Below are 27,010 nucleotides of genomic sequence, written 5' to 3'. Positions count from 1 at the left end.
AACACACCAGGGTGCAAACAATCACATTGCCCCTCATATGCACCTGCTTATGTTAACCTGATTTTCTTTTTGTGGCAAGTTTCCATAGCAACAGCAATATGTTTGTCAGCCTATGAAGATGATTGTATTACCAGTCTATCACATGTCACTCTACCAAACACAAAAACACATCCTGTGTGTGTGATCTGTACTTCAATAGAAAACCTAGGAAGTTCTCTAAGTGGTAACTTGAAGCAGTCAGGAGATTTTGCACAAATCAATTGCCAGACTGGAAATTTGGTTTGTTAGCTGGGAATTCCAAAACTTACTGCTGCCAAGAAGCACAGCTGCAGTCACCCACAACTGCTTCATAGGAAAAATTGTAGTAAAGAATTGACACTGGAGTTGTTCAGTTGCATAGCTGCAAATGTATGCCATTTCACAACAAAGCACCTAGCTAGATACACACTAGTATTTGGTAAAAGAAAAAGAAACAAACAAAATGATTCAATTCTCTGAATGAATCAAAGTCTTCTAAAGTGTTCTAAATCTGAGAATGTACAGTGAGATTCCTTAAAAACTTACAAATAGAAAATCTACATCCAGTTGGGATATTGCTATCTAAGCTTCAGGACATTTTATTTATTCATTAGCAAGTTGATTTAAACTACACCTAATATGATAATCTACAGAGACAAATTATGCTTGGAATTGTTACTGAACAGATAGTTACATATATTCCTACCATAATAAAAGAAGCAAGGCCATTTAGGATGTTGGTCAAACCTTTTTAAAGGAGTCAGTTCAAATAATATTCAGTGTTTAACCCTTTCTCTCTCCTAGACATAGCAATTGACTGAGCTTCTACTGTGACTAACTCTATGTGCTCTCTTTCAGACTCTAACCTTGAAAACTGGTTCAGAGTTTATCTGTTCTTTCTTTCTAGGTGAAACGACTAAAGGAGCTACATCCATTAACATTTACTTTTCCTTCCCATAGAAAGGACTCCTGGATCAGTGCTTCTTTGTTCTCTTTGTGTCTCCACTCTGTTCTCTCAAACCCCCAGTCGGTCGTGGCAGATGGCCGCTCACACTGGTTCTGGTTCTGCTGGAGGTTTCTTCCTGTTAAAAGGGAGTTTTTCCTCTCCACTGTCGCTACATGCATGCTCAGTATGAGGGATTGCTGCAAAGTCAACGCCAGTGACTGTCCACTGTTTCTACATGCTCATCCAGGAGGAGGGAATGCTGCAAGTCACTGACTGGATGCAATCTGCTGGGTTTCCTTAGATAGAAAAACCTTTTATCCAATTTGAATAAATAACTCAATCTGACTGCACTGTTCAATGGTTAGGATTAATTGGAATGTATGTACCTGACTTTTGTGAAGTGTCTTGAGACAACGTGTTGTGAATTGGCGCTATATAAATAAACTGAATTGAATTGAATATGTTGTAAAATACGGTACAATGACCAGCAATTAAGGTGGCCATGGTTTTTGGGCAAGACTGTCTAATAATTAAATCTCACCATTTAACTCAGTGTACCCTAAACAACCTTGTAATGAATAGCTTCATTACGTATGCTGGAACACTTAAAATGCTGTTTTGAATATTATTGAAAGAACAAATTACACTGTGAAAGAGATTGGAGTATTTTATTCTTAGTTTGTGGGTGTTTTAGGCAGCTTCTTCTCAGCTGGTACTGATGATGACCTGTCCTGGTAAACAAACATAACAAATGGATAAAATAACAGTATTGTGACCAGTCTTTGGAATTAATTGTTTTCCAGTGTATTGTTAAACAAATGACTTACCTCTGTCTCTTCCTCTGTAGGGTGTTTGGGCTAAAAGATTCCCCAGGGGCCTGAGCACCTTTTAAAGGTTCCGGAAGAGACCATTATAAATTGAAGGGGAGGAGTAAACTTTGTGTATGTTAGTCTTTAGTGTTAATGACTTAAGCCTAGGTAGAGACTTGTTTTGGAGATTTTTAGTAATAATGTTTGTTAAATAAAGTGATGTTTTAGCTATGTTGTCTGTATGTGAGTGTATATGTATGTTTCGCCTGTCATGGTAGGTCTGTTAATGAGAGGGGCTATAAAAGGCTGTGACCATGTATGACTTGTGTAACAGGGTCTCGTACCTGTATGTCTTCAGTGTTGGTGAATAAACACCCAGTGGGTCTGCACCTTTTCTCTGCCTCAAGCCTCCTGCCTTAATCAGCTGCCAAGGGCCATTCTAACAAACCTACACAAGCTTGCTTTTTGACGGGTGACGGGTCAGACAAAGAGCGGTTCAAGACACCTTCATGAGAACCACATCAGTGCAGCTGCCACAGTAATGGGGACGCTGTGCCAGTCCTTTGTGGTGAAGAGAGAACTGAGCCGAAAAGTGAAGCTCTCGATTTACCGGTCGGTCTACGTTCCTACCCTCACCTCTGGCCATGAACTTTGGCTCATGACCGAAAGAACAAGATCCTGGATACAAGCAGCTGAAGATTGTATGTGCCCAGCCACCCTATGGAAGGTGGCTGGGCACTCCCTTAGAGTTAAGGGGAGGAGCTTGGGAGTAAAGCCGCTGCCCCTCCACATCGAGAGGAGCCACTTAGGGTGGCTCGGGCATCTATACCGGATGCCTCCTGGACGCCTCCCTCGGGAGGGGTTCCAGGCTTGTCCCACCAGGAGGAGGCCCAGGACAAGCTGGAGGGATATGTCTCTCGGCTGGCCTGGGAACGCCTTGGGCTCCCCCCGGAGGAGCTGGAGGAGGTGTCTGGGGAGAGGGACGTCTGGGTGTCTCTACTGAGTCTGCTGCCCCCATGACCCGGTCCCGGATGAAGCGGAAGATGACAAATACAAGTACATCTATATATATAGATATCTATATCTATATACTATATATAGCTTCTTCCCTAAACTTGTTTGTACCTACAGACAAGACCATAATTAAAGTTTGCAACCACTAAAACAGATGAGAACAAATCTCCACCTGACCACCCACAAAATAAGGGCACAATTAAGTCCAAAATTATTCATTTTTTAGGTTTGAGTAATCTTTTAGTGTTACCAACATTTTTCTTCTGACCGGAAATAACAAATATAACGTTTTGGAGTACCTCTGATTTGAATTAAAAGAATTTGTGAATAATTTTGCTTAATTGGCTTAAATAAAGTGATAAAAAATTACTTCACTGAAGAGAAAGTCTCTTTCCTTTTCTGAAGTTGTCTTTTCGAAGCCAAACTAAGGGCACTCAAAGGACAACGCTCTAAAATGTTTAGATGTGTTCAACACACCTGAGACAAATAATTAGTTTATCAGCAGGACCCTGTAGAACTTGACTGCATGCTCAGACAATTCACCCCTTTGATTCAAGTGTGTCGGACCAGGGACGCTTCTAAAAAAAAAAAAGAACACCAGCCCTCGACAACTGGGGTTTTCGCACTATGATCTAAAATATGTAGCCAAATTAACTTAGAATTGGTTTAGACCCAAAATCAACCTTCTGCCATTGCAATCTCGGTCTCCAAACCTAAATCTTATGTAAGCTGAAGAGGGGAGAGCATTAGAGAGGAATTGGGACTTAAAGATCCATTTCCCTCTATGTGACAGCTCAGTAAAAAGTTATAGAATAAACACTTCCCTAAGAGGGGTGTACAGGATTTGTTTCCTGCTTAATAAATGACAAACTTACACTCATTTACAGTTGGATTTTTCCATGTATAATGTAATCATGATTCATTATTTATTCCACACATTTTGACTGATCACTACTAACAAACAACTTGAACTAATTACATTAGTTATGTCCAAATATGGCACCTAGAGTCAGTGTTAATTATCACACCTTTGCTGATCTGGCATGAAAAGTTATTTAAACCTGTATCAAACATGGCCAATAATTATGGACATTTTCCCCCAAAGAAAACACTGACAATGTCCTCACAGCTAGTTCAATAAGATTGAGGGCTTACATGATTTTGAGCCAACCAGAGAATTACAGTTTAATTGTAATGTACATCATTTTACATGTATGATGAGCCTTAAAAACACACAAAACATCACTGTTCTGCCATTCACAGGTCTGAATGTGTGAATTTGATATTGACAAAATTCATCTAAGTTAAGACATTAACTAGAGTTGGGATATATGGTCAATGCCATTGATAATTACTTAAAGACTATAGAAAAAAAGACTGAGTGAAGCTCAATCAGAATCAGAATCAGCTTTATTGCCAAGTTCGTACATACAAACAAGAAATTTGCCTCCGGTACACTTTGCTTTTTGTTCTGTTTTTGCATTGTAAATAATTTACAGCACAAAAATCTTAATCTACGTTCTTGACTTTCTGCTAAAAGTTAAGAATTGTAAAAGTAAAAAAAATACATATATTGCACAGAAACATTTGGATATCACTATTCTTTTAATACGTATAATGGACAATGTTTTCATTTATTGTTTACAAATGCATAAACTTAAAGATACTGTTTAACAATGCAGGAAAATCCAAATGGCTCAGTCTGAAGCCTCAGAAAAACATGTTTTTCCTCGGTCGAGTGATCTGCTTCTGTTCCTCATACATCCTCACATATGATTTAATAAGGTCCTCTACTGTGGAAGCCTGAAGCAGAAAGAAACGGTTAAAATGTATAAAATTAATGAGCAATAATACTTGACTTTATGTAAATCTACATTTAAACTCAGCCACTCACCTGTGAGGTTTCACACACGAAGATGACGCTCTTCACCAGGGTGCGGATGGTCATCTGGAAAAAGTTGCCTCTGCTGCTGTACTCTATGATGCGGTTGAACGGGTGCATCACTTGCAGCTCCTAAAAGGTTTGTAGAATTGCCCAGTCATGGTGAAAAAAATATTACTGACAGAACAGGTAGATTTTTTTTAATAAACACTACAATACAGTGCCTTTAAAAAATATTTCCTTCAACTTTTTCACTTCTGATCACATGCTAATCACAAACTTTAATGTTTTCATTAGGATTTTATGAGATAGACCAACACATGCTTGCACAATAAGGTGAATTGAAGGAAAATTATATTTGATTTTTTGACAACTTAAAATCAGAAACGTTGGGCTTGCATTTAAGTCAATAGTTTGTTAAACCACCTTCTGCTGCAATTACAGCTTCAAGTCCTTAGTGACGCATCTGTAGCAGATGCATTCAGAGACCGGCATTTTTGCCAGTTCTTCTTTGCAAGCTCAATCTGACTGGACAGAGAGCATCTGAATGGGAAATTTCCAATCTTGCTACAGATTTTGAATTGGATTATATGTATACTATACTTTAACTGGGCCATTCTAATACATGAACATGTATTAGAATGGCCGCTGGGCCTCGAGGACCGGAGTTTGACACTTGTGATTGAAACCATGCCATTGTAACTATGGCTGTATGTTAAGAGATGTTGTCCTAGAGGAATGTGAACCTCCTCTCCAGTCTCAGGTTTCTTGCAGCATCTAATGGGTTTTCTTCCAGGACTGTCCTGTATTGAGCTCTGACCACCTTCTACTGTCCTTGCTGAAGAAAATAATCCACAGCATGATGCTGCCACCACCATGACTCACAATGGGAAATGTGTTCAGGCTTATTTGCAGTGCTGTTTTTCTGCCACAGATAGAATTTTGTAAAAGGACTTTTTACAACTTTTCAACAAATGCTTTCTTCTCATAACTCAACAACAAAGGTAACAGTTCTTCCACTTGGGAAGAAGCTGTGGATCTCTGCAGTTCTTCCAGAGTAAGTCTCATGGCTGCTTCCCTTATCAATGCTCTCTTTACCTGGCCTGTCAGTTTAGGTGGACAGCTATGTTTTATTAGTTTGCAGTTGTGCAATTTAGGTAAATACTTTTTATTTAAGGAGTAAAAGGGACTAAAAACAAATGTTTGCCACACAGTGCAAATCCTTATAAGTAAAAAAACTACACATTATGTATCCTTTAATTTCTATTACAGAATTATAGACCTCTTATTGTTGGTCCATCATATAAAATCCCAAAGAAATACATTGAAGTATCTGGTTGTCACCTACTACAAAGTGAAAAAGTTAAAAGGGGTATGAACACTTTTGTAAATCTGCACATGTACTGACAATAATGATCAATTACTGTGCATACCTTTGTTTTGGGGTCAATTAAGCTAACACCTTTCTTGCTGATGGTAAACCAAAGTATGTTTGGGTAATCTGGTTCACAGGTTTGCTGCAAATAAAAGAGAAAACATTTGTGTTTTCTGAGGTTCTTGTTTCCTAATGTGGCTGTCACTCCATTTTCTGTTACTCACTTTAACGTCAAAGAAGGAAGAGCCAAAGGTCGGCCAGCTTGAAATTTCTGTCAGGAAGGCAATTTTAGCCTCTTGCACTGTGATGCCACTCTGCCTGCTGTATGATGAGATAATGTTCTGAAAGCAGACATGAAAACACAATAGGTAAATTGCACACTATTAACTGTCAAAGCGAGGCCGCTTTTTCTACCTTTCTTCTGTTTTTGATTTTCATAAGAAATCAACAGTTTCTATCACATATCTGTAAAGTCCCTATGATTTACCTTCTTCCATTCTTCAGCAGACATGGATCCTATTTGGTCAGCAGGAATCAGCTCATTCAGCATTCTAGGGATCATGACAAACTGTGATCTGTCAGAGTCCACTGCCACTCTAAACAGGAGCCCACCCAGATTAAACATGTCCTCTTTGGTGCAGCTGTGGTATCCCCGCAGGTACCTGGGCACCTCCTGCGAGGGAAAGCAAAATAATACATCTAGAACATGAGTAAAATCCAGTACAATCAAGGTTCTCAGTTTAAATAATAATAAATACCTGTGGGAAATGGAAAATAAGATCTGCGACGAGGTCTTTTCCTGGGATCACGTTGAACCAGAGCTTCCTTCTGAAGATCACCAGGAACAGGACATTGGATGGGTTGACTGTGAAGCAAGATTTGAATTATAAACATGGAGAGCCCATACATGGAGAACAAAAAAATAGGTTCTGTCCATTTGAATTATCACCTTCTTTCACTTTTTTTCCTTTCTTAGGAACGTCTGCAGGCAGCCTTAGATTGTCAAAGAAATATTGGTCCTCATCGAGGCTCACCATCTGCAACACACCAAACAGGAAAGAAGGACATTTAAATGGCCTTGGACTCAATCAGTTAGGAATTATTGTTAACACACTGTGGGACACACAGTATCTTGCACAATTTGCGACACAGAAACAAAATGTTCCTTTGCATTACACATAAGTGTGAAGCAACTGTTCGCATTGTAACAACTGATTTCCAAAGCCTTGCAAATACTTACAATTTCATCACATTTCAACCACAAACCTTGATGTATTTTATTGGGATTGTATTTAACATAACTGGAAAGCAGAGTACTTGAAGGAAAATAGAAGTTGGTTAACCCTGTGTTTTCTAGAAAGAAAAAACTGAAAGGTGTGGCATGCATTCACATTCAGTGCCCACGAGAAAACTTTGTAGGATCAATTTTGCTACAAGTCTTAAATGTCTCTACCTGCTTTGTACATTTAAAGACTAACAGATTGCCATTTGTCTTTACAAAATAGCTTAGTGGGATTAAATGGAGAGCATCTTTAAACATCAGCTTTCGAATCTTGCCACAGTCTCTGGATTCTGACCTGGACTTTGACTAGGCCATTTTAACATGAATATGCATTAAGCTAAACCATTTCATTGTGGCCTCTGCCTAAACATGGTCACCCTAGATTTAGCTCCATCCATCTTCCATTAAACACTGAACTACTTTTCAGTCCCTGCAAATGAAAAGCATCTCCACAGCATGCTGCTGCCACCACCATTTTTCATTGTGGTGTGATCATTGTGAAGTGCAATTAGGCCAAAAGTTTGGGTTTTACACTCATTTAACCAGAGCATCTTCTACATGTTTGCCGAGTCCTCTACAGGACTTGTCACAACCTGTAAAAAAGCTATTTTATAAAGGCCAGTTTTGTAGAGTGCATGACTAGTGGATTTTTATTTTATAACACAACTCTGATTTTAACATATCTACAACTTTCTCCCTGACCTGTCTGCTGTGTTTCTTGGGCTTCATGATGCTATTTGTTCTCTAATATTCTTTAACCAACTTTTGAAGCCTTCAAGAACAACTGGATTAATACTGAGATCAGATTACATACAGATGGTCTCTTTTTACTGATTAGGTCACTGGTTGAATCAGATTTATGAACTTCATTTGTAATTTAGTTCACTTTGTAACTTTGCTACTTAGTGTTGGTTCATCAAAGAAAATACATTCATGTTTAGGACTTTAAAATGACAAAAAGGGAAAATGTTCATGAATATTTTTGCACTATTTGAGTAAGATGAGGAAAAGAAGTTGATCACGAACGTCACCCAACCCCACCTTGTGTGTCACTTTCATATACAGGCCGTATCCTTCTGGTGAGCTCAGTGAGAGCTGGGCGGCGATGCTGTAGCGTAGCTCTCTGTTCGTGGTTGTTGAAGACACCTCGACTAGCTGTGAGAAATCATATACAATATTACAACTAAACTTTAAGAAACGCAGTTGTCAACTTCCCTAGTTAGCTTTCTACCAGAGCAGGGAAAGAGACTCTCCTGTTTTTGTGGTAAACACTGTATGAAGGTGAGCACACCATGAACACTTACAAACCACATATTTCCTGTTTTCAGGCTGTGTGAAGCTAATGTGTAAACGTTTGCATTGAACTGCTCTTGAAACTGCGTGTCAACTTGTATCGATAAAAATTACACATACAGTATCATGGTTACTAAAAACACCAAGTTAAAATTGAGAAAAGAATGCATAAAGCCACACTTTATAGTTTCAAAATCTATCCAAAAGAAAAGCAAAAGTCCCCTAGAAATGATAGTATAATCAGTTGACAGAGAGCCACATTTCTGGTAAGTAAATAATGTTGGATCTTACAATATCGGTTTCATTTGGGAGGTGGACTTTATGGAAGATCTTAGTGCTGTCTTGTTGGATGGCGTCCACCTCTGCTTGATGGGGAGGAAGTTTCCTGGGCTCTTTACTGAAGGGGCAAAACACATAACAGAACGTACTCATTAAAAAAACAAAAATGAATATGAAGTGCAGATGTTCAATCCATGATGGTGATGGGACTGCAAAAATGAAGAAATATATGTATTAAAATAGCTTTTTATGTCTGTTTACTGTTTTGAAACTTTAGTTCTTCTGAACAGTTGTAATGGGTTAGGTAATGGGCTTTATTCTTCCACATACTCTTCAAAACATGTTGGAAGGAGCTATAATATGGGGAAATGTGAAATATTATGAATGTTTGAATAAAAAACTTCTGAGGAATAGCAATGTATTTGTTTGTGTGAAATGTTCATTCATTTCATTCATTCATTCATCTTCTATACCGCTTATTCCAAAGTGGGTCGCAGGAAAGCTGGTGCCTATCTCCAACAGTCTACGGGCGAGAGGCAAGGTACACCCTGGACAGGTCGCCAATCCATCGTAGTATTGTGATATTGTAATATTTTATAACAGTGAAATGTATTGGTCACAAAAATTAAATTGATCAGCTTTAGATCTCAGTGTCAATTTTCAACATTCCATTTTTTGGCCAACTGTGAACTGATATTTCCTGTTTTATTATATTTTATAGATGCCTGTCTAACTATCTATCACAAACAAATTTCTTGTTTAAATGAAAATAATTTTTAATATAAAATCTGCCCGGGTGTGAATAATTTTGAGCTGAGGAAGGAAGTGAAGGAAAACATATTTAAACCTATTCCACTGCACTAGACCCATAAGCTGCCTTTATACACTGCTCAAAAAAAAATAAAGGGAACACTCAAATAACTCATCCTAGATCTGAATGAATGAAATATTCTCATTGAATACTTTGTTCTGTACAAAGTTGGATGTGGTGACAACAAAGTCATCAATGGAAATCAAATTTATTAACCAATGGAGGCCCGGATTTGGAGTCACACACTAAATTAAAGTGGAAAAACACAATACAAGCTGATCCAACTTTGATGTAATGTCCTTAAAACAAGTCAAAATGAGGCTCAGTATTGTGTGTGGCCTCCATGTGCCTGTATGACCTCCCTACAACGCCTGGGCATGCTCCTGATGAGACGGTGGATGGTCTCCTGAGGGATCTCCTCCCAGACCTGGACAGGGCGCCAGTGGTGAATTTTCCAATCTTGGTGTTCTCTGGCAAATACCGAGCGTCCTGCACGGTGTTGAGCTGTGAGCACAACCCCCATTTGTGGACGTTGGGCCCTCATACCATCCTCATGGAGTCGGTTTCTAAACGTTTGTGCAGACACATGCACATTTGTGGCCTGCTGGAGTTCATTTTGCAGGACTCTGGCAGTGCTCCTCTTGTTCCTCCTTGCACAAAGGTGGAGGTAGCGGTCCTGCTGCTGGGTTGTTGCCCTCCTACGGCCTCCTCCACGTCTCCTGGTTTACTGGCCTGTCTCCTGGTAGCGCCTCCAGGCTCTGGACACTACGCTGACAAATACAGCAAACCTTCTTGCCACAGTTCACATTGATGTGCCATCCTGGATGAGCTGCACTACCTGAGCCACTTGTGTGGGTTGTAGAGTCCGTCTCATGCTACCACGAGTGTGAAAGCACCACCAACATTCAAAATTGACCAAAACATCAGCCAGAAAGCATAGGTACTGAGAAGTGGTCTGTGGTCCCCACCTGCAGAACCACTCCTTTATTGAGTGTGTCTTGCTAATCGCCAAAGATTTCCCCTTGTTGTCTATTCCATTTGAACAACAACATGTGAAATTGATTGTCAATCAGTGTTGCTTCCTAAGTGGACAGTTTCATTTCACACAAGTTTGATTTACTTGGAGTTATATTGTGTTGTTTAAGTGTTCCTGGAGAGTTTGATCTCTTCTGCCATCATCTGCTGAGGAAGCAGCATCAGAACCAGGGACTTAAAAAAGCTCAACAAGCTGATAAAGAAGGCTGGCTCTGTTCTGGGGACTCCTCTGGAAACTTTGGAGATCATTGTGCAAAGAACGGATTCTTCATAAAATGAAGAACATTATGGAGAACCCTGAGCATCCTCTTCATGAGACTGTTGAACAACAACAGAGTGTCTTCAGTCAGAGGTTTCTTCAGATCTGCTGTAAGACAAACCGCTACAGGAGATCCTTCCTGCCCACAACCATCAGCCTCTACAACGGCTCTTTGAAGAAACCTGAATAATATGAACTTTAATTTCCCTTTGGGATGAATAAAGTATTTTTGAATTTGAACAGAATTTAAACTGAATGCTGATTGTTCCAGCAGAAATGTGCATTGTAACACAATGAACAGTGTAATACAATTTTTTTTCTGTCAGTGGTCACAATGTCATATTGTTTTTTTTTTTTTTAAACAGATTAACACGTTTAATCTCTAGTGGTTCTTGATGCATTTAAGTTAAAATTGTAATTTCTATTTAAGAAATACAGTGAGGGGGCATCTCTCATCACATTTTATCTTGAGGCTGACCTTGAAAAGTCCTGCAGCCTCTGTAAGCAGCCGGCAGCCAACGGGTCCCTGGGCCGTGATTCCAGGTAGCGCTGTGTGTGTTTAATTAATTTCGGACCAGGTGGGAACAAGCCTGAGCACAGCCACATCAGCTGCCACCCACGCGCCACACTCAATCTGAGGGGTTAGAATTAGAGGGCAAACAGGAAGAGAAACATTAAATATTAAATGTGTTAACTTTTAATATCTGTTGCCTTTAGACTGAGGAGCACCTGTTGCTATTGGTGGTCATCTGTCTCATTATTTGGCAGAAGATTTCATCTTGCAGCTCCACATACTTTGTGGCTGGACCAAAGATCTGGTCAGTCAGCTCTACAGGACTTCGTGATTGTTTAATGGGGTAGTCGCCCATATACTTCAAGATAGGTAGCAGACAGGGTCAAGGACTCACAATAACTGTCATAATCAGACTAAAATACTTTACTGTTGGAAAAAACTATTCATAAACCTTGAAACAATTCATATGTTTGTCACATTACAACAAAATTTAGTGTAATTTACTGGGATGCATTGGATAGCCCAACACAAAGTTGTGATTAACTGTGTAAATGAAAGTATACGCATACATACATGGTTCTCAACATTTGTTTTTAAAAATAAAAACAATTTGTATCCAATCTCCATTTTGTAACAGAAGATAAAAAAAAAACAATTACTTTTGAGAAATGTATGGCATAGCGGAGCTGATGAGACCAACATCTTAGGTGTGAGAACTCTTAGACATGACCTCCACAAGTCTTGCCTTCAGGTAAGAGTGGCAAGAAGAAAGCCATTGTTGAAAGAAAGTCATACGAAATCCCTTGTTTATCATAAGCCATGCAAGGACCACAGCAAACAGGTGAATAAAGGAGTTTTGGACCAATGAGACTTTAAAAGGAACCTTTTGGTCTAGTTGCAAAACATCATATGTAGTGAAACACCAACACTGTACATCAGAACACTGAAACATGGAGAGTACAGATTCCGGCTGTCGGCAGCAATGCTGAGAAAGCTGGTTAGAGTTAATGTGAAGATGGGGGAAGCTAAATACATGGGAATCTTGAAAGAAAACCTATGAGATGCTGTGAAAGACTTGAGACTGGGGAGGAGCTCACCTTCCAGCTGGACAATGACTCTAAACATACAGCCATAGCTATGGAATGGTTTAGATCAAAGTATTTTCATTTGTTAGAATGGCCCAGTCAAAGCTCAGATCTAAATCAATTTTAGAATGCGTGACATTCAAATACGCTCTCCATCCAATCTGACTGAGCTTAAGCTGTTTTACCAAGAAGAACAGACAAAAAAGTTCATTTTCTGCTTGTTCAAAGGTGGTAGAAACATACCCCAACCGACTTGCAGATATACAGTAATTACAGAAAAAGGGATTAGGGTAGTATTGACTCAGGGGAAAGTAAATATAATTCCATGCCACCCTTTTCAGATTTTTACAACATCTCAGCTGTACACTACTTGTTTTGGTCTATCACATAAAGTCCCAATGAAATACACTCAAGTCTGCTGTTGTATTGTGACAAAATGAAGAAAGGTTTAAGTGAAAGAGCTTTGTATCTGCTTCAGTTACTGTTAGATTTATTTGAATAATGCAGAGGATGTTTCTTTCCAGTGTAGCTGATTTCTTATAAACAAAATCATGGTGGTTCATCAAACCTTGCGTGCATCAGATGCTTCTGAAGCACTAATCTTTCAAACCTGGGAAAATAAGCAGCATATTTTTCAAAGGATATCAGTAAAGGCATTGCAGGCCAGGCTGCTGAGGTCTGGGTTGCCAGCCAAAGTCTTCATGAGTGGTTGTTTGATAGGCTCCTTTGAAAAAGCCCACAACTTCTCCTTGTTCCCCCACTTAGAATAACCGTGCTTGCCACCTTCTTTGCCAACTGATCTAAGAAAGGAAGAAAAAACAATGTCAGCAGATGTTCATGTAAAGGGATCCTAAACATTTTCCTGTGAAATTTTCACTTTTCCACACTCATTTGTCAAGGTTTACTTCTATGTTAAAGTTTAAATGCAAAAGCTTTTAATTAACTTACTGCAGAACAGATTTTATACATAAAATCTGCAAAGAGCACACAGGTGCCATATTTTTGTAACATGACTAAAACAACTACATTGGTACCTGAAATTCTCAAGAGCAAACTCTTTCAAAGAAATGGGAGCCACTGTCTCTTCGACCAGAGGGACAATAGTTGGGACAGAGGTTCTCCTCTGCTTCGGGCTGATCAGTTGCTGTGTGGTGAGAAGCAGTGGATCAGTTACACCACACAGGGAGAATCATAGGAAGCAACATAGAGCACTGAAAGCTCCCAGCAAGGATGTAATAATAGGTGAATATTGGGACATCATGGTGAAACGCCATTACGGATTTTCTAGTCGGCATCAAATCATCAGAGTTTGACGAAGTACTAATTTTCACCCAAGATGCCTACTTTGCATCTTGCATGTTGTAAACTTGCTGTCTATTTTATAAGAACAACTATCTTGTAAAGAGAAACAACCCAATAAGGGACTGTGAAGGTCACTTTACCAGCATATCCTCACTGGGTTCGGTAAGAGTTGGTAGAAACTCCACTCTGTTCCTATGAACTGCCCCGTTGCTTTTGGTTCGCTGGTTGAATGCTCTGATCACGCTATCTGTTGAATAACCTTCATCTTTCTCCACTAACAGCAGGTCACCACGTTTACAGATCAGGAAAATGGGATCATCTGTGGACAGACACAACAAAACGTCTGAGGTCTGGAGATGAAATCTGTTACCTAAAACATCCTGTAGGCATTACAGGCTCCCACCTTGTTTAGGAATATCCTGCTGAACCATAGCGTACACAGAACGCTTTTTAAGGCCATCAACATTGTATTCCATCACATTAGCCATGTCTGCAGCTTCCTGACACATCAGGATGTACTGTCCTCTGATTGTGGACAAACTCACAGACTGGTGGCCGTCACTAAACACAAACATTTGAGATTTACATCTGCAATGGTTTAAAAAACCCAAATAAAAATATTCTGCAAGGATGAAGAAGAATTACCTCGTTATCTGGACATTTTTCACCTCTACATAGGGAATCTCGAGAAGAATCTTCTCCCTTTTCTCCATGAAGACAATGGTTTTCCAGTTTACACTCACAAAAAATCTGCTTTTGGGCAATGGAGGTCCTGTGGATAAACGGCACAATACACAGGCTTTATTTAGCAATAACAAAAACTACTGACAACACAAAGAACAGCAGAATTTATGGTGCCTTTCAAAAGTAGAAGCCAAGAGGCCTGTGGTAACTCTGGAGGAGCTGGAGAGAGCCACAGCTTATATTGAATCTCATTCATGGGTTATAAAATGACCAAGTCCAGACTTTAAACAAATTGAGAACCTGTGACTTAAAAACTGACATTCACAGATGATCTCCATCTAATCTGACTAAGCTTGAGAAATTTTGCTAGAAAGAAAAGAAAAATGTCAGTGTCTTGATGTGCAAAACTAATAAAGCCCCTTGAGACTCTTGCAACTGTAATTTTTATTTTGAATGATTAATTTGTGCAATAAGTAAAAACTGTCAAGGTGTGTGAATGCTCTTTTCGTTTTACTATAGATTCTCACTGTAATAGAAAGTATCTGTATTTTATAGCCTTAATGTGATTTTAATTTCTTTTTATGTTTTGTTAACCCTAACCCAGCATAGGTTGCACTTCAGTCTCGTTGTGGAAATGACAATCCTCCATCTTCCCCATTATGTACTAGTTGGAACACGACAAAACGAGGGAAGGTTAAAGGGTAGTGAAAACCTTTGATAGGAAGTCTATGACAGTAGTTGTACTATTTTCTGAATTGCATTTGTCAGACATGATGTCTTTCAGCTGAATCTTAAACAGGGAAACTAATAGCTGCATGTCGACTGACCTGACGTCATTGTGACTTCATAAAGCTTTGAAAAGTCAAGCGGCCAGTTCCGGCGGGCGATGTCTACCAGATCTCCTTTTATCTTCTCTGCCTTCAGTCTGCCGTTGTTATATGTCTCCTACAAGAACCAAAGCCTTAACTGTGATCAACTCATGATATTAGGAAACCTTTACAAAAATATCAGATCAGTTATATATACACAATACAGATAGTTCTCCTGTCCTTTACCATTGAGTGTTCTGCGGTAATGAGCTCGATCCATTTAGTCATAGATTTGTTCTCAATCTGCGTGGTTGGGATGCACTCCTGGACCACCTGCTGGACGTTGTGTCTGTGGAACTCCTGTGAGCCGAACTGGATAAAGTAGTGCATTGCAGCCAGCTGGACATATTCATCATCCTAAGAAAAGAGATGAGACCAAATTTTAACATTTTGGAATACATTCATAAACAATAGGTGGGGTGGAAAACCAATACTATGGATCAGCCTGAACATACACTATCATAATGTTCAAACATAGTGGTGGTAGCATTATGCTGTGGAGAGGCTTTTCTTCAACAGGGACAGAGAAGGTGGAGTTGATGGGAAAGGCTGTAGCCCATTGGTTTTATGCTGTTTAGGTTAAGCCAATAACATGTCTTATTTTTATTTTATTATTATTTAAAACATGCTTTTGGTGTCTCTGTATCAGAAAATAAACCCTATTAACAGATTATTGTTAACAGGTTTTTTAAACTCCACCAAAAACTTCAAGAAAATGGTCCACCTAATCTACTGAAGTACAAAAGACAAAAAAAGATCTCCATAGCTAGTCTAAAGCTGCTTCCACATGTTTTCCCTTCAGGAATGCTGCAGCAAGAATTATGAATATACATATTTGGTGTGGGAGTCAAACAGCAGCGTGTCTCCAGAGTCTCACCTTCTCACTGACATATTCTCCAGACTTGATTCCCTTGACGACCTGCTTGTAGATCAGATCTGTGCTGACTGGGTCCTGGGAGCAGTCGTGCCATGGTGCAAACAGTTCCTTGCGGATGGAGAGTGTCCAGGGTGTTTCCTTCTCCTCCCTGCCCTGCCTCCTCATTTCCTGCTCGCACTGAGACACAGCGTCCAGCACATGCTTCTTCTTGCTGCAGTCCAAAGACCACATCTGGAGACAAAAGACCAGCAGGATATAACTATGTGATAGCCAGGCAGAAGTACTATAGCCACATGACTTGATTCGAAAAGCTCTGAGACCTTTTCATAGAAGCTTATGTAGAGGGAGAACCCAAAAGTATCTTTAAGTCCAATCTTGTTAGCTACAGCCTGGCAGACTTCAAAGGAGGTGGATGCCGAATCCAGCTGTACAGTGACTGTTTCACCGTTCATTAGTGTTACTGCCCAATCAATTGGCTCCTTTTTGATGGCAGCCTGTTATTACAGATAATAATGAAAAAAACAAGATTAAATGTATTACTTAACCTCTACCTTGAACAACAGACCTTTGTTGATGCCAGTGAGATATGCTCCTGATTGAAGGAAAAAAACTTCAACCTGAGCATCATGGTACAGGACTTTACCTGCTGCTCTATCCAACAAGGGAGCTCTTTTCTCTCTCCATTGTCTACTATACGACGCAGCCTCAGAGTGCAGTATTCTCTGTAACCGCTTGGACCTCTACGAAGGAAGTTCTTCAAACACTGTAGAACAGAGGAGAGCAAGGCAGAGAGAACATGAAATACAATGAATCTAGGGTGGAAAACCTGCTGTTAAAACCACAACAGAAGATGTGACTGAATTATTTAAATTAACAAAGTATTTTGCTCTTATAAAGATCTAGCTGAAAGTTATACATTCCTAATGTAAAGAAAATATCAATGTCTTGCCATACTTTCCTTGCTAACCACATACTTCAGTGTATTTCACTGGGATTTTATGTGAGAACCTTACAAAAAGTAGTGCAGAACTGTGAAGAACAAAGAGAAGGTTGCATGGTTTACATCGTTTTAAAACCAGCCTTCACTGCAGTTACAGCTGCAGATCTTTTGGGTTATGTGTCTACATGCTTTGCACATCTAGAGCAGGCCTCTGCAGAGCTTAATGACATGCAGAAGAGGTAATTCAGCCATTCGATTCAGTGTTGGAGCAAGGGTGCAGCTAAAGCTCTGGGGATGGAGAGCACTGATCTAGAGACAGATTTTTTTAAACATTCTTCTTTGTAAAATAGCTCTGTCTCAATCATACTGGATGGACCGCTTTTTGTGAACACCAGCTTACATGTCTGTACACAGACTTTGACTAGGTCATCCTAGAGCATACATATACAGTACTTTCCTTTATATCATTCTGTTTTTGCGCTAGCTATATATTTAGGGTCCTTGTCCTGGTGAAAAGTGAACATTTTCTTCCAGGCTTGCTCTGTTTTTAGCTCCATCGATGTTCATATCAACTCTGACCAGCTTCCCTTTCCCTGCTGAAGAAGAGCCTCTGATATCTTTGACAAGATTCAGCTAATGTCATTGATCTTACCTCTTTATGTTAATTGTCTTAACACTATCACATCAATTGGAGCTGAATTACACTTTTAAGCAGTTACTCTTTTAATAAAAAAAAAATTCAGTGCACAAAGTAACATATGCTAGACTATAAACCGAGAGATTACTGACCCCCATGAAGAGGTCTGTTGGAGGGAAGATCCCCAGACAGAGGGCGAGGAGAACCCAGCCTTGCATACAGCTCTTCCTGTTCCTGTTGTTCACGAGCTGTTTGCAGATCTGACAGTAGATCTCATCCCTGTAAGTTAAAAGAAAAAGGCAACAAATAAACATTAGAACTTATTTCCTCATTAAACACAAACGTTCACTAGTTCTCCGTTAGACTGAGCTAAGTGCATTGACATTTTACCTTATGCCTTCTCGTGAAAGACCATATCCAACAATAATCTGCAACTTTTCCAGCTGTGTAAGTTGTCGATCCAGTGTCGGGCCCTCTCCCACCAAAATATCCTCGTCCTCTGTCAAGTTCTCTGGCTGGATAAAATGACAACAACAATAAGCTTTAACACAAAAATCATTAGGAATCAAAACACAACATATTGGCTGATTGACAAATAATGTTTTAACCTCCTCCAGTATAGTTGAGGCTTTTCTGGTTCCACTGCTAAGCTTTTTCTTGTTCCTCCTCAGGATTTTCTGCTCAGAATTAAAAGATTTGGATGGAGCAGAAATGATGACTGTCATTGAAAACATGTGTTTTTTTAAAACTCTTGTTTCTCAGAAGTTTACCTGATCCAGTCCCACCAGACTGCTCAGCCTCCGGCCTTGCCTGTTTGGAAGCAGCCGGGGCATGGTGCTCTGAGAGATGGTGCTCGAATGCTGAGATACCGAGTCTGCAGGTTTCTGTTCGGGTATGTCCCCCATGAACCGCATAATGATCCATGAAACAGTCAGAGACGCCTGGAGGAGGGAAACACTTAATGTGAGGCATAAATCTTTCTCAAAAACAGCAGATTTCTTGTCTCTCGATCCTCTTACCAGCCCATCTCCTTCATCCTCGTGGTGCAGGAGGGGCTGTTTCAGTCTCTGGGGGGTGTGTTTGTGGTCCACACTGTTTTGGAAATAACGTCTGCTGAAGTTGTAAAAGGACATTGTGTCACTCTCATCATCAAACATGTCATCAAACTCCTCCTCCTCCTCGTCCAGCGACGGTGTAGGGGTTGCTGAGTTAGAGGCTGGCGTGATGATAACCATCCCCTTGTTTGAGCTCTGAGGGATTTCCTCTTCCACCTTCAAAACGTCCTGTCCAGACAAAATAAAAGATAAAATGAAGTGTTATAGCAGATTAGTGAAGTGGCAGTGGTGATCTATGACACAACAGAGTCATCACCCAACCTCGGCCTCTGATGATGGTGATTCTGATGATGTGTCTGATGATTTGTCCTCCATGTCCACTTGGAGCGTCTGATATGTGTTTTCCATTGAATCAGGCTCACTAGATGTCTTTGATTGTATCTCGGCTTGCTCTGCAGCAACTTGTAGCAGTCGTTGCTGGATTTCCAAGCCAATCTCATCTTGGTTCTGCTTCTCTGACTCTAAGAGCAAAGCCTGCCTTGCAATTTCTTCTCTCTTCAGCTGGTAGTCTTTCCTCACCCGGTAGCCTCGTACCTACATTTAATTTAGCAGCAGAGGTTAAAACAGAACAACTAAAATTGTATTTCTTAAAATATTTGATATTTAATGTTAAAACCGATAAGCTTTATTGTTTCTTTGCAAATATTCACTCATTTTGAATTTGACACTTGCAACGCGTACCGAAAAACTTGGGTAATGGGTCAGGTGTCAAATCACCTTTCCTTTTAACAACACTTACTAAGTGTTCGGGGTGTGAGGACGCTAATTGTTAAAACTTTCCCATTCTTGCTTGATGTACAACTTCAGTTACTCAGCAGTGCAGGGTCTGTGTTGTATTCTGTGCTTCATAATATGCCACATATTTTTAAAGGGAGACAGGTCTGGACTGCAGGTGGGCCAGTCTAGTATCCGCACTCTTTTACTACAAAACAATGCTGTTGTAACGTGCAGAATTTGGCTGAAATAAACAGGGACATTCCTGAAAAAGACGCTGCTTGGATGGCAGCATATGTTGCTCCCAAACCTGTATGTACCTTTCAGCATTTATGGAGCTTTTACAGATGTGCCAGTTACCCATGCTGTTGGCACTAACATACCCCCATACCTTGACAGACACTAGCTTTTGAACTTTGTGCCGATTAAGATCTGGATAGTCCTTTTCCTCTTCTGCGTTTCTCGGTGTTGATGACATATGGTTTTGACTTTGCATAGTAGAGTTTTAACTTGCACTTGTAGATGTAGCAACGAACTTTGTTAACTGACAATAGTTTTCTGAAGTGTTCCCGAGCCTGCATGGTAATATCTGTCACAGAATGATGTCGGGTTTTAATGCAGTGCCTCCTGAGATCAAAGGTCATGGGCATTCAAGGCTGGTTTTCGGCCTTTCCGCTTACAACCAGAGATTTCTCCACATTCTCTGAATCTTTTGATGACATTATGGACTGTAGATGATGAAATTTCAAAATTCCTTGCAATTGAATGTTGAGAAACATTGTTCTTAAACTGTTGGAGTTTTTGCTCATGCAGTTATTCGACAACTTGGTGAACCTCGCCACATCCTTGCTTACGAACGACTGAATCTTTCAGGGATGCTGCTTTTATACCCAATCATGACCCTCATGACCTGTTTCCCATTAGCCTTTTTACCTGTGGAATATTCCAAACAGGTGTTTTTTGAGCATTGCTCAACTTTTCCACTCTTTTGTTGTCCTTGCTCCTGTGTTTTTGGAATGTGTTACAAGCATCAAATTCACAATGAGTGAATATTTGCAAAATAGAAACAATAAAGTTGATCAGTTTGAAAATTAAATAGCTTGTCTATGTAGTGTATTTGGTTGCATATAGGTTGATCATGATTTGCAAATCACTGTATTCTGTTTTTATTTGCATCGTTCATGTCTCAACCTCATTGGAATTGGGGTTGTACATTTAACGAAGAGTGTACTTTTTTCTCATGATTATATGCTGTGTTTAGTCCACATGCCTGTTTCTGAATGACGACTGCAGCTGCTTGCTTTCTCTTGTACTGAGACTGAAGCTTCTGACCGCGGATCTTTGACACCAGCCGCCCAAAACCCTGCTCCAGCTAATGTGAGACGCAGTAGAGAAAAAAAAAAAGTAGGTCAGTTCCATGTTATATGGCACAGGTGTCCCGCTCCAGTCCTCGAGGGCTGGTGTCCTGCAACTTTTAGATGTGTCTCCCTGTCAAAACACCTGAATCAAATAATTAGGAGGAGGATGAGGAGGCGATTCAGTCTTTTGATTCAGGTGTGTTGGCCTTGGAACACACCAAATCGTTGCGGGACACTGGTCCTCGAGGCCTGGAGTTTGACACCCTTGCTCTAAGGTCTACTGGACGATAGAAACCATCAAACCTTTCGCTGCACTATTCTTTGTCTGTAAGCTCTCCACTGCTTCTGCAGCACCACAGCCGCTGCACGCTTCCTCAGGAAAAGCTTTCTGAAAGAGAATTAGATCCATTCCATAAACAGTTCCCCATGATCACCATCTTTTCACGTGTTCTTATGTAACATCGAAATTGGCCAGGCAGCATAAACGACAATAAAACATCCCTATCTGTAGATGTGCAACATTGATATTCATATCAGTTATTGCAGGGAGAGATAATTATAAGTAAGCTGTTCACATTTCAGATGCATCTCTTAGCTTGTCTTACTGCACCTGTCTTTTATTCCCAGCATGACCCTTTGAATCACCACAGCTACCCTGCTCAGCTCTTCTTCCCGTAAGCGTTCCAGAACAACGTCATGGGAATCCTGAGAAAAACAATTACAAATGACTTGATTCAGCTGGTTCTGATCTTTCAGAGTTCTGGATTTGGATTCCAAAATTGACATATACTAAATAAAAGGTAGTAGGTTAGATTAGAGCAGTAACTTGAGAGTGTATCCACCGCACAGGAGAAAGCCTCATGTCTGCTTCCATGTAATGATTCCAGGTGAGTTGTTCCATTTAATGAACTCAGGATCATTCATATCATGAAGAACTAGAATATAAGACCTATATAGGTTTTATGCCTTTTTTATATACCTTCAGGAAAATTTGGCTCCTTCCTATTTTCCACTCATCCCTTCCTTTAATTACGGCCCTGCAGATGACGTCACAACAGGCTGCAGCTTCTCTCTGTGGGGAGAGTAAAGCAAATTTTAAATATTCAGGAGAGAGCACCAAGGCTTTGCAGTTCCCACATTCCACCAGTATAAAGCCATTTCAGGAGAAAATTGTTCAAATTTAAGGAAGAAATCGTGACTTACGGTTCTGGGGTCACAGACGGTTGTTTTCAGGAGAACTCTGTAGCGCTTCAGGAAGTCCTCAAATGTGTGACGCACAGGATATCCCAGCTTCCTGATGCGGATGGTGTCCATCATGCCTGAGTATCTCAGCTGACGCAGGCAAAGCAATCTGTCAAATGTCTGCAAGGGAATGGAATGAGTGACGATTTAAACTAAGATAATGAATTGATGAACACACTTGCTCAAAAAGTATATTTATAGAAATCGGCTCGTGAAGCCGGCAAATGTCAACTTGATTGGCCACTTGGAAGGTTTGAGCAGGGAAGGCACAATATGATGTGCTATCAGGTCGCATTACTAACACTCTTCAGTGTGGATGCTGTTAGTGAGTAAGACTCAGTGTGAGCTATTCTAAGTATCAGTGAGGCATCTAAAATGGTGCATGAATCAGATGGAGCACAGAGATGTAAGAAGATATTTGTTGACATGTCTCCAGTTCATTCACAGACAATGACATCAACACTGACAGCAGATAAGAGGAAGTCTGAACAGAGCTCAGTAAAGTGCTCTGAACATATTGTTCTTGGTTCTCTTTAGTTTGCTTCAGCCCATACAGGGATTACTTAAAATATATTGGGTTTGACCCCAGGATCCTAGTTAATACGGTTGTTTTTACCTTACAGATAAATGATACAAACATTTCTTGCCACTCTCGGCACCACCAGTGGTACTTCCACAGATTGAGAACCATGGCACTAAAATGTACTTAAATATTTCAAGGGAAAACAGGGAATTCTGACCCACTGGGTGCCAAAAAACGTTCAACAAACCAGTTTGGTTTGTTGCTCCAAATGTTCATGTAATTGTTCCAAAAGTAATCTAAAGACTGATGCCAAGAAAAAAAATAAAAATAAAAGATGGTGAAATCCTCCAGTTCCTTTCATAAGGAGTAAATGCTAAAGAATTTCATAGCTCCATGATGTTTCCTGGGAAGTTGAATGCGAATAAAGGGAATGTCCCAAATTTTGACAGGCACTTACACAACCATCACTACTTGTGCATGGAGCTTTGTTTTTCGTACAAAAGAACCGCTTTGTGTTGCAGTGGTTGTTGCTCATTCACCTTAGACTGCTTGTCGTTGTTGGGTTTGAAGCAGCGGATGAAGAAGGGCTGGCAGGCAGACAGAGTCTTCATGAGGGAATCCAGAGACACTCGGAACTGACCAGTCAGCGTCGGAACTTGTTTACGGGCATCGTTCTGCCCCTGCGGAGAGGACAGACAAAGAGCGGAGCTCATGATACTAGCTGTTGTATGTGTGGAAACAAAATAACTTAAGATAGATACGGTTAAGAATTAAATTAAATAATAATAATAATACTGTGGTCTTTATCAAAAACTTTAATATTAGCTGTGTTTTTAAAATTCCTTTTCACTTATAGGTTTAAAAATGTAGCAACATTTAGTTGTACCTGTACCTTGGGAGGTATTGGATCAGATCAGATCCCGAACATGATTCAGATCTAGGCATTTTTTTTGGATCACTATCAGAGTCTCCAACTAAAATCAACCTTCCCACATTGCTGTTGCTGTGGCTACATTTTAATGGCCATTTAAAAAAAATATATTTTTATGTGCATGAGTTAGAAGAATATATTATAGGCCATGCACAATTGTTATTACTGTAGCAAATCAGAGAGACTGTTGGCTGCTACAGCTTCCAGTCTGCCTGTGTCATTTGACCTGCTCTGAGAGCTGTACTCACATATCCTAAACTAACTTTTTCATGCAAGTTATGTCTACACCCAAATTGCTGGAAACACACTGAAACCGGAGAGAAAAGACGGTGAAATTCGCCTAGCTGTTGATCAAACTGCTCTGCATGAAAAGTGTCAGCAACAGTAAGACATGAGTTTGTTGAAGACTGCAGAAACTCGGTTTGGCACAAAATATCTGTCACTGTCAAGAAAAACCTATAGCATCCAGGATGTTACTGGTGAGTGAGATAAGGGGAACACTACAATACAAAATTAGAGAAAGTATTACTGGTGAAATTTAGTTTCTTACCAATTTCTGCATGTTTTATAAAGTTAAATTATAGACAAAAAAAAAAAAACCTTTAAAAGATCATTCAATTTTTTAAAATGTGCTCAAAGAGCTAATTAATATAGTATCTTCCATAAATTAAATATAACGTTGTAAACTCAAAGACTTGTAATGAATTATTCAAACCCTGTTTTGTAAGCATTTTAAAGCTACTAAGTTTTAAACCCTATACATACCATATATTTAGTTAAGTATCAGACTTGGTTCCTGCATCTGGAAATGCCTGTTCTAGAGCGACCCTGATTGGTGACAAGGAAAGATAATCCTGATCGGAACATTCCTACTTTCAACATTGGCTTTTTCAACAACTTTGGGGTGATTTTCATTTTCAGAAATTTGACACAAATATTTTGAACCCAACTCAGAATTCCTTAGAAAAAGAAAATAATGCATATTACCAATAGCTACCATTTTATTTGATTTTATAAATTGATCTGACCTAGATGAATTTAATCAACTAGTACTTCTAACAGTTGATATTTTTTTATAACTTTCTAATTTATAAATGAAAACCTCTAGCTGATTTGAAATGACCTTCGTGGCGAGTACAGCGTGACCAGAAAGGAAGAAGTAGTGTTATACCCGCATGGAGTTTGTGGGCATCATGATGAACTTTGCAATTTTAGATGGCTTCACTCCGTTGGTTGACAGGTCCTTCTCAAATATATCACGCAGGAGCCTATTGGTGGACATTTCGATTGTTTTAATGATGTCATAACTAACTCCATCTCTGTTCTTTTCCAGGAATCCTACAAGGAAAGACAAGCATTTATAAATTCCCAGAAACCAAACATCACACGAGGATTGGTTTAACAGCAGATGGTTTGTGCACCATTAGTGTCGTATAAAACATCCCCCGCAAAGTGGCGAATTCCAAAATGTCTGTCGTGTTCACTCTTGGAGTTCATGTAGGCCTTGTCTTTTCTGTGTGTACTGTTCATCTTGTTCAGCAGGGTGGAGTCTGAACCCTGTCACACAAACAAATTGAAATCGTAATTAAAAACAAAAAACAAAAATGCTTTGGCTTTACTGTTCGTTTAAAATTCATTATACCTTTGGAAAGTGGGTCTCTTCATCGATCAGAGCGAGCACGTTGCACGGTTTCCCAGCCAGAAGGTCCAGGATTTTCTGGTTGTCGCTGAACTGGATGTTATTCCACATGACCCCCTCTTTCAGGTACTCTTCTTGCTCCAGCTTGAAGATGTGGGCCACAAAGAACTGCTGCAGCTTCTCGTTAGCAAAATTAATGCAAAGCTGCTCAAAACTGTTAAAAAAGAAACATGTATCACTGTAACCATGGTTAAGCTCTGATGCACATAAGTTATATATAACAAGCAGAAAGAACCCCTGACCTGTTTGTTTTGAAGTTCTCAAAGCCGAATATATCCAGCAGGCCGACGGACAGAAACGAAGATTTGGGTCCGTTGGCCAGTTTTTGAGAGATGACGCTATTGATCTTTCCAACGATCCATATAAAGAGCTTATTGTAGATCGCCTGAGAGAAAACCACAGAATAACTCAAAGATATTTCACTGAGTAGTTCTAGGTTTATCCACAAATTAACCCAATAAAGCCAAAGCTGCTGAATGAGATCATGCTCCAAGATGGCTTAAATGGGTCACTTTCTTATAAGATGCAGCTATAACACAGTCGGACGTTTGACTCCAGCCTCAAGTCGTTTTAATAGGATAGTTCTTATATTTCCCTTCAAATGGTCAGTTTTAATCGCACAGAGAAGTTAGTTATAAGTTGGATATTCAACAGACATTCTCACAGAGACGGTGGTTAGCAGGACATGGTTTGTTTTATGCAAACAACCACCCCCCTTACATGACCTGGAAATTATTGAAGAAAATTCCATAATTCTTCATAAAATTATAAAATATAAAATAGGAATAAATTCAGGAATAAAACCGGACATGCGGAAGGGAGAAGAACTGTCCAGTCAAAACGGCCTAAGGGTGGAGTCAGATGCTCAACTCCACCCACTGTCCGACCACTCCCCATTCCATGATCAGTAGGGCTCAAAAAGGAAATGGTGAACTCTGATTTACAGTCCGTAACACGGCTTTGGCACCTTTACAAAGGCGTCTCTGCAGTCAGTGGCCTGTTCACAGCTGAGGGGCTTCGTGACTCTCTCTCTGTTGGTCATAAAGGAACGATGTGTCAAACTGTTGGCAAGGCTGGACCTTTGCACCTGCAAAGCAAACACACATTAAAATCCAAATAAAAACTGTTTTTTACAGTTAAGAGATCTGTGAATAGGGCGTAGTCTTGTACCTGCAACAGCGATGAGGCGAAGGTGAAATGCTCAGATTTGCCCACATCACTGGTCTCTAGGTTGTCTTTAGTGGAGGCTGGTCGCATGTAACAAGACAAAAGACAATGACTGTAAAGACACGTCACGAACTTTAACTACTGTGAATTTTAAAAGTGTGTGAGAACATGTTTTTTATTAAGATTAAATAATAAAAACCACAATCTAATTCTACTAGATGCTATTTTAGCTACTTAGTTCACCTCATTGTGTAAGCTACAGAAACAGATAGGTTATCTGTTATTTCTATTATTATCACTGTGCAAGACAAACTTCAGTGTATGGTTAAGGGTTTTAATGTGACCAAACA

At 39.8% G+C, this 27,010-nt stretch overlaps 1 protein-coding gene across 1 annotated transcript in view; it reads right to left on the bottom strand.

The window, feature by feature from the left end:
• Nucleotides 1-4,179: 4,179 nt before the first annotated feature.
• The window catches only part of LOC124870599 (unconventional myosin-VIIa-like), a 28,314-nt gene continuing 5,483 nt past the window's right edge, over nt 4,180-27,010 (bottom strand). The window contains exons 11-49 of the mRNA XM_047369402.1: nt 26,664-26,740; nt 26,461-26,580; nt 25,736-25,878; nt 25,437-25,647; nt 25,216-25,351; nt 24,966-25,132; nt 23,403-23,543; nt 22,302-22,460; nt 22,078-22,170; nt 21,709-21,803; nt 21,402-21,486; nt 21,011-21,112; nt 19,288-19,560; nt 18,931-19,194; nt 18,682-18,852; nt 18,520-18,588; nt 18,302-18,426; nt 18,064-18,190; nt 16,978-17,097; nt 16,655-16,828; nt 16,335-16,565; nt 15,644-15,814; nt 15,416-15,533; nt 14,550-14,676; nt 14,308-14,465; nt 14,045-14,223; nt 13,637-13,746; nt 13,248-13,402; nt 11,733-11,886; nt 11,482-11,637; nt 8,911-9,016; nt 8,368-8,481; nt 6,994-7,081; nt 6,803-6,909; nt 6,532-6,717; nt 6,269-6,385; nt 6,103-6,186; nt 4,682-4,801; nt 4,180-4,590 (exon numbers count right to left, since the gene is read on the bottom strand). Of these exons, the coding sequence (XP_047225358.1) occupies nt 4,498-4,590; nt 4,682-4,801; nt 6,103-6,186; nt 6,269-6,385; nt 6,532-6,717; nt 6,803-6,909; nt 6,994-7,081; nt 8,368-8,481; nt 8,911-9,016; nt 11,482-11,637; nt 11,733-11,886; nt 13,248-13,402; nt 13,637-13,746; nt 14,045-14,223; nt 14,308-14,465; nt 14,550-14,676; nt 15,416-15,533; nt 15,644-15,814; nt 16,335-16,565; nt 16,655-16,828; nt 16,978-17,097; nt 18,064-18,190; nt 18,302-18,426; nt 18,520-18,588; nt 18,682-18,852; nt 18,931-19,194; nt 19,288-19,560; nt 21,011-21,112; nt 21,402-21,486; nt 21,709-21,803; nt 22,078-22,170; nt 22,302-22,460; nt 23,403-23,543; nt 24,966-25,132; nt 25,216-25,351; nt 25,437-25,647; nt 25,736-25,878; nt 26,461-26,580; nt 26,664-26,740 (5,426 nt within the window). The 3' untranslated portion in view covers nt 4,180-4,497. The remainder of the gene's footprint in view (nt 4,591-4,681; nt 4,802-6,102; nt 6,187-6,268; nt 6,386-6,531; nt 6,718-6,802; nt 6,910-6,993; nt 7,082-8,367; nt 8,482-8,910; nt 9,017-11,481; nt 11,638-11,732; nt 11,887-13,247; nt 13,403-13,636; nt 13,747-14,044; nt 14,224-14,307; nt 14,466-14,549; nt 14,677-15,415; nt 15,534-15,643; nt 15,815-16,334; nt 16,566-16,654; nt 16,829-16,977; nt 17,098-18,063; nt 18,191-18,301; nt 18,427-18,519; nt 18,589-18,681; nt 18,853-18,930; nt 19,195-19,287; nt 19,561-21,010; nt 21,113-21,401; nt 21,487-21,708; nt 21,804-22,077; nt 22,171-22,301; nt 22,461-23,402; nt 23,544-24,965; nt 25,133-25,215; nt 25,352-25,436; nt 25,648-25,735; nt 25,879-26,460; nt 26,581-26,663; nt 26,741-27,010) is intronic.

This window comes from Girardinichthys multiradiatus, chromosome 6 (assembly GCF_021462225.1).
Source record: "Girardinichthys multiradiatus isolate DD_20200921_A chromosome 6, DD_fGirMul_XY1, whole genome shotgun sequence".
In the NCBI taxonomy this organism is placed as follows: Eukaryota; Metazoa; Chordata; class Actinopteri; order Cyprinodontiformes; family Goodeidae; genus Girardinichthys; species Girardinichthys multiradiatus.
This window is presented reverse-complemented; position numbering and strand designations above follow the sequence as displayed.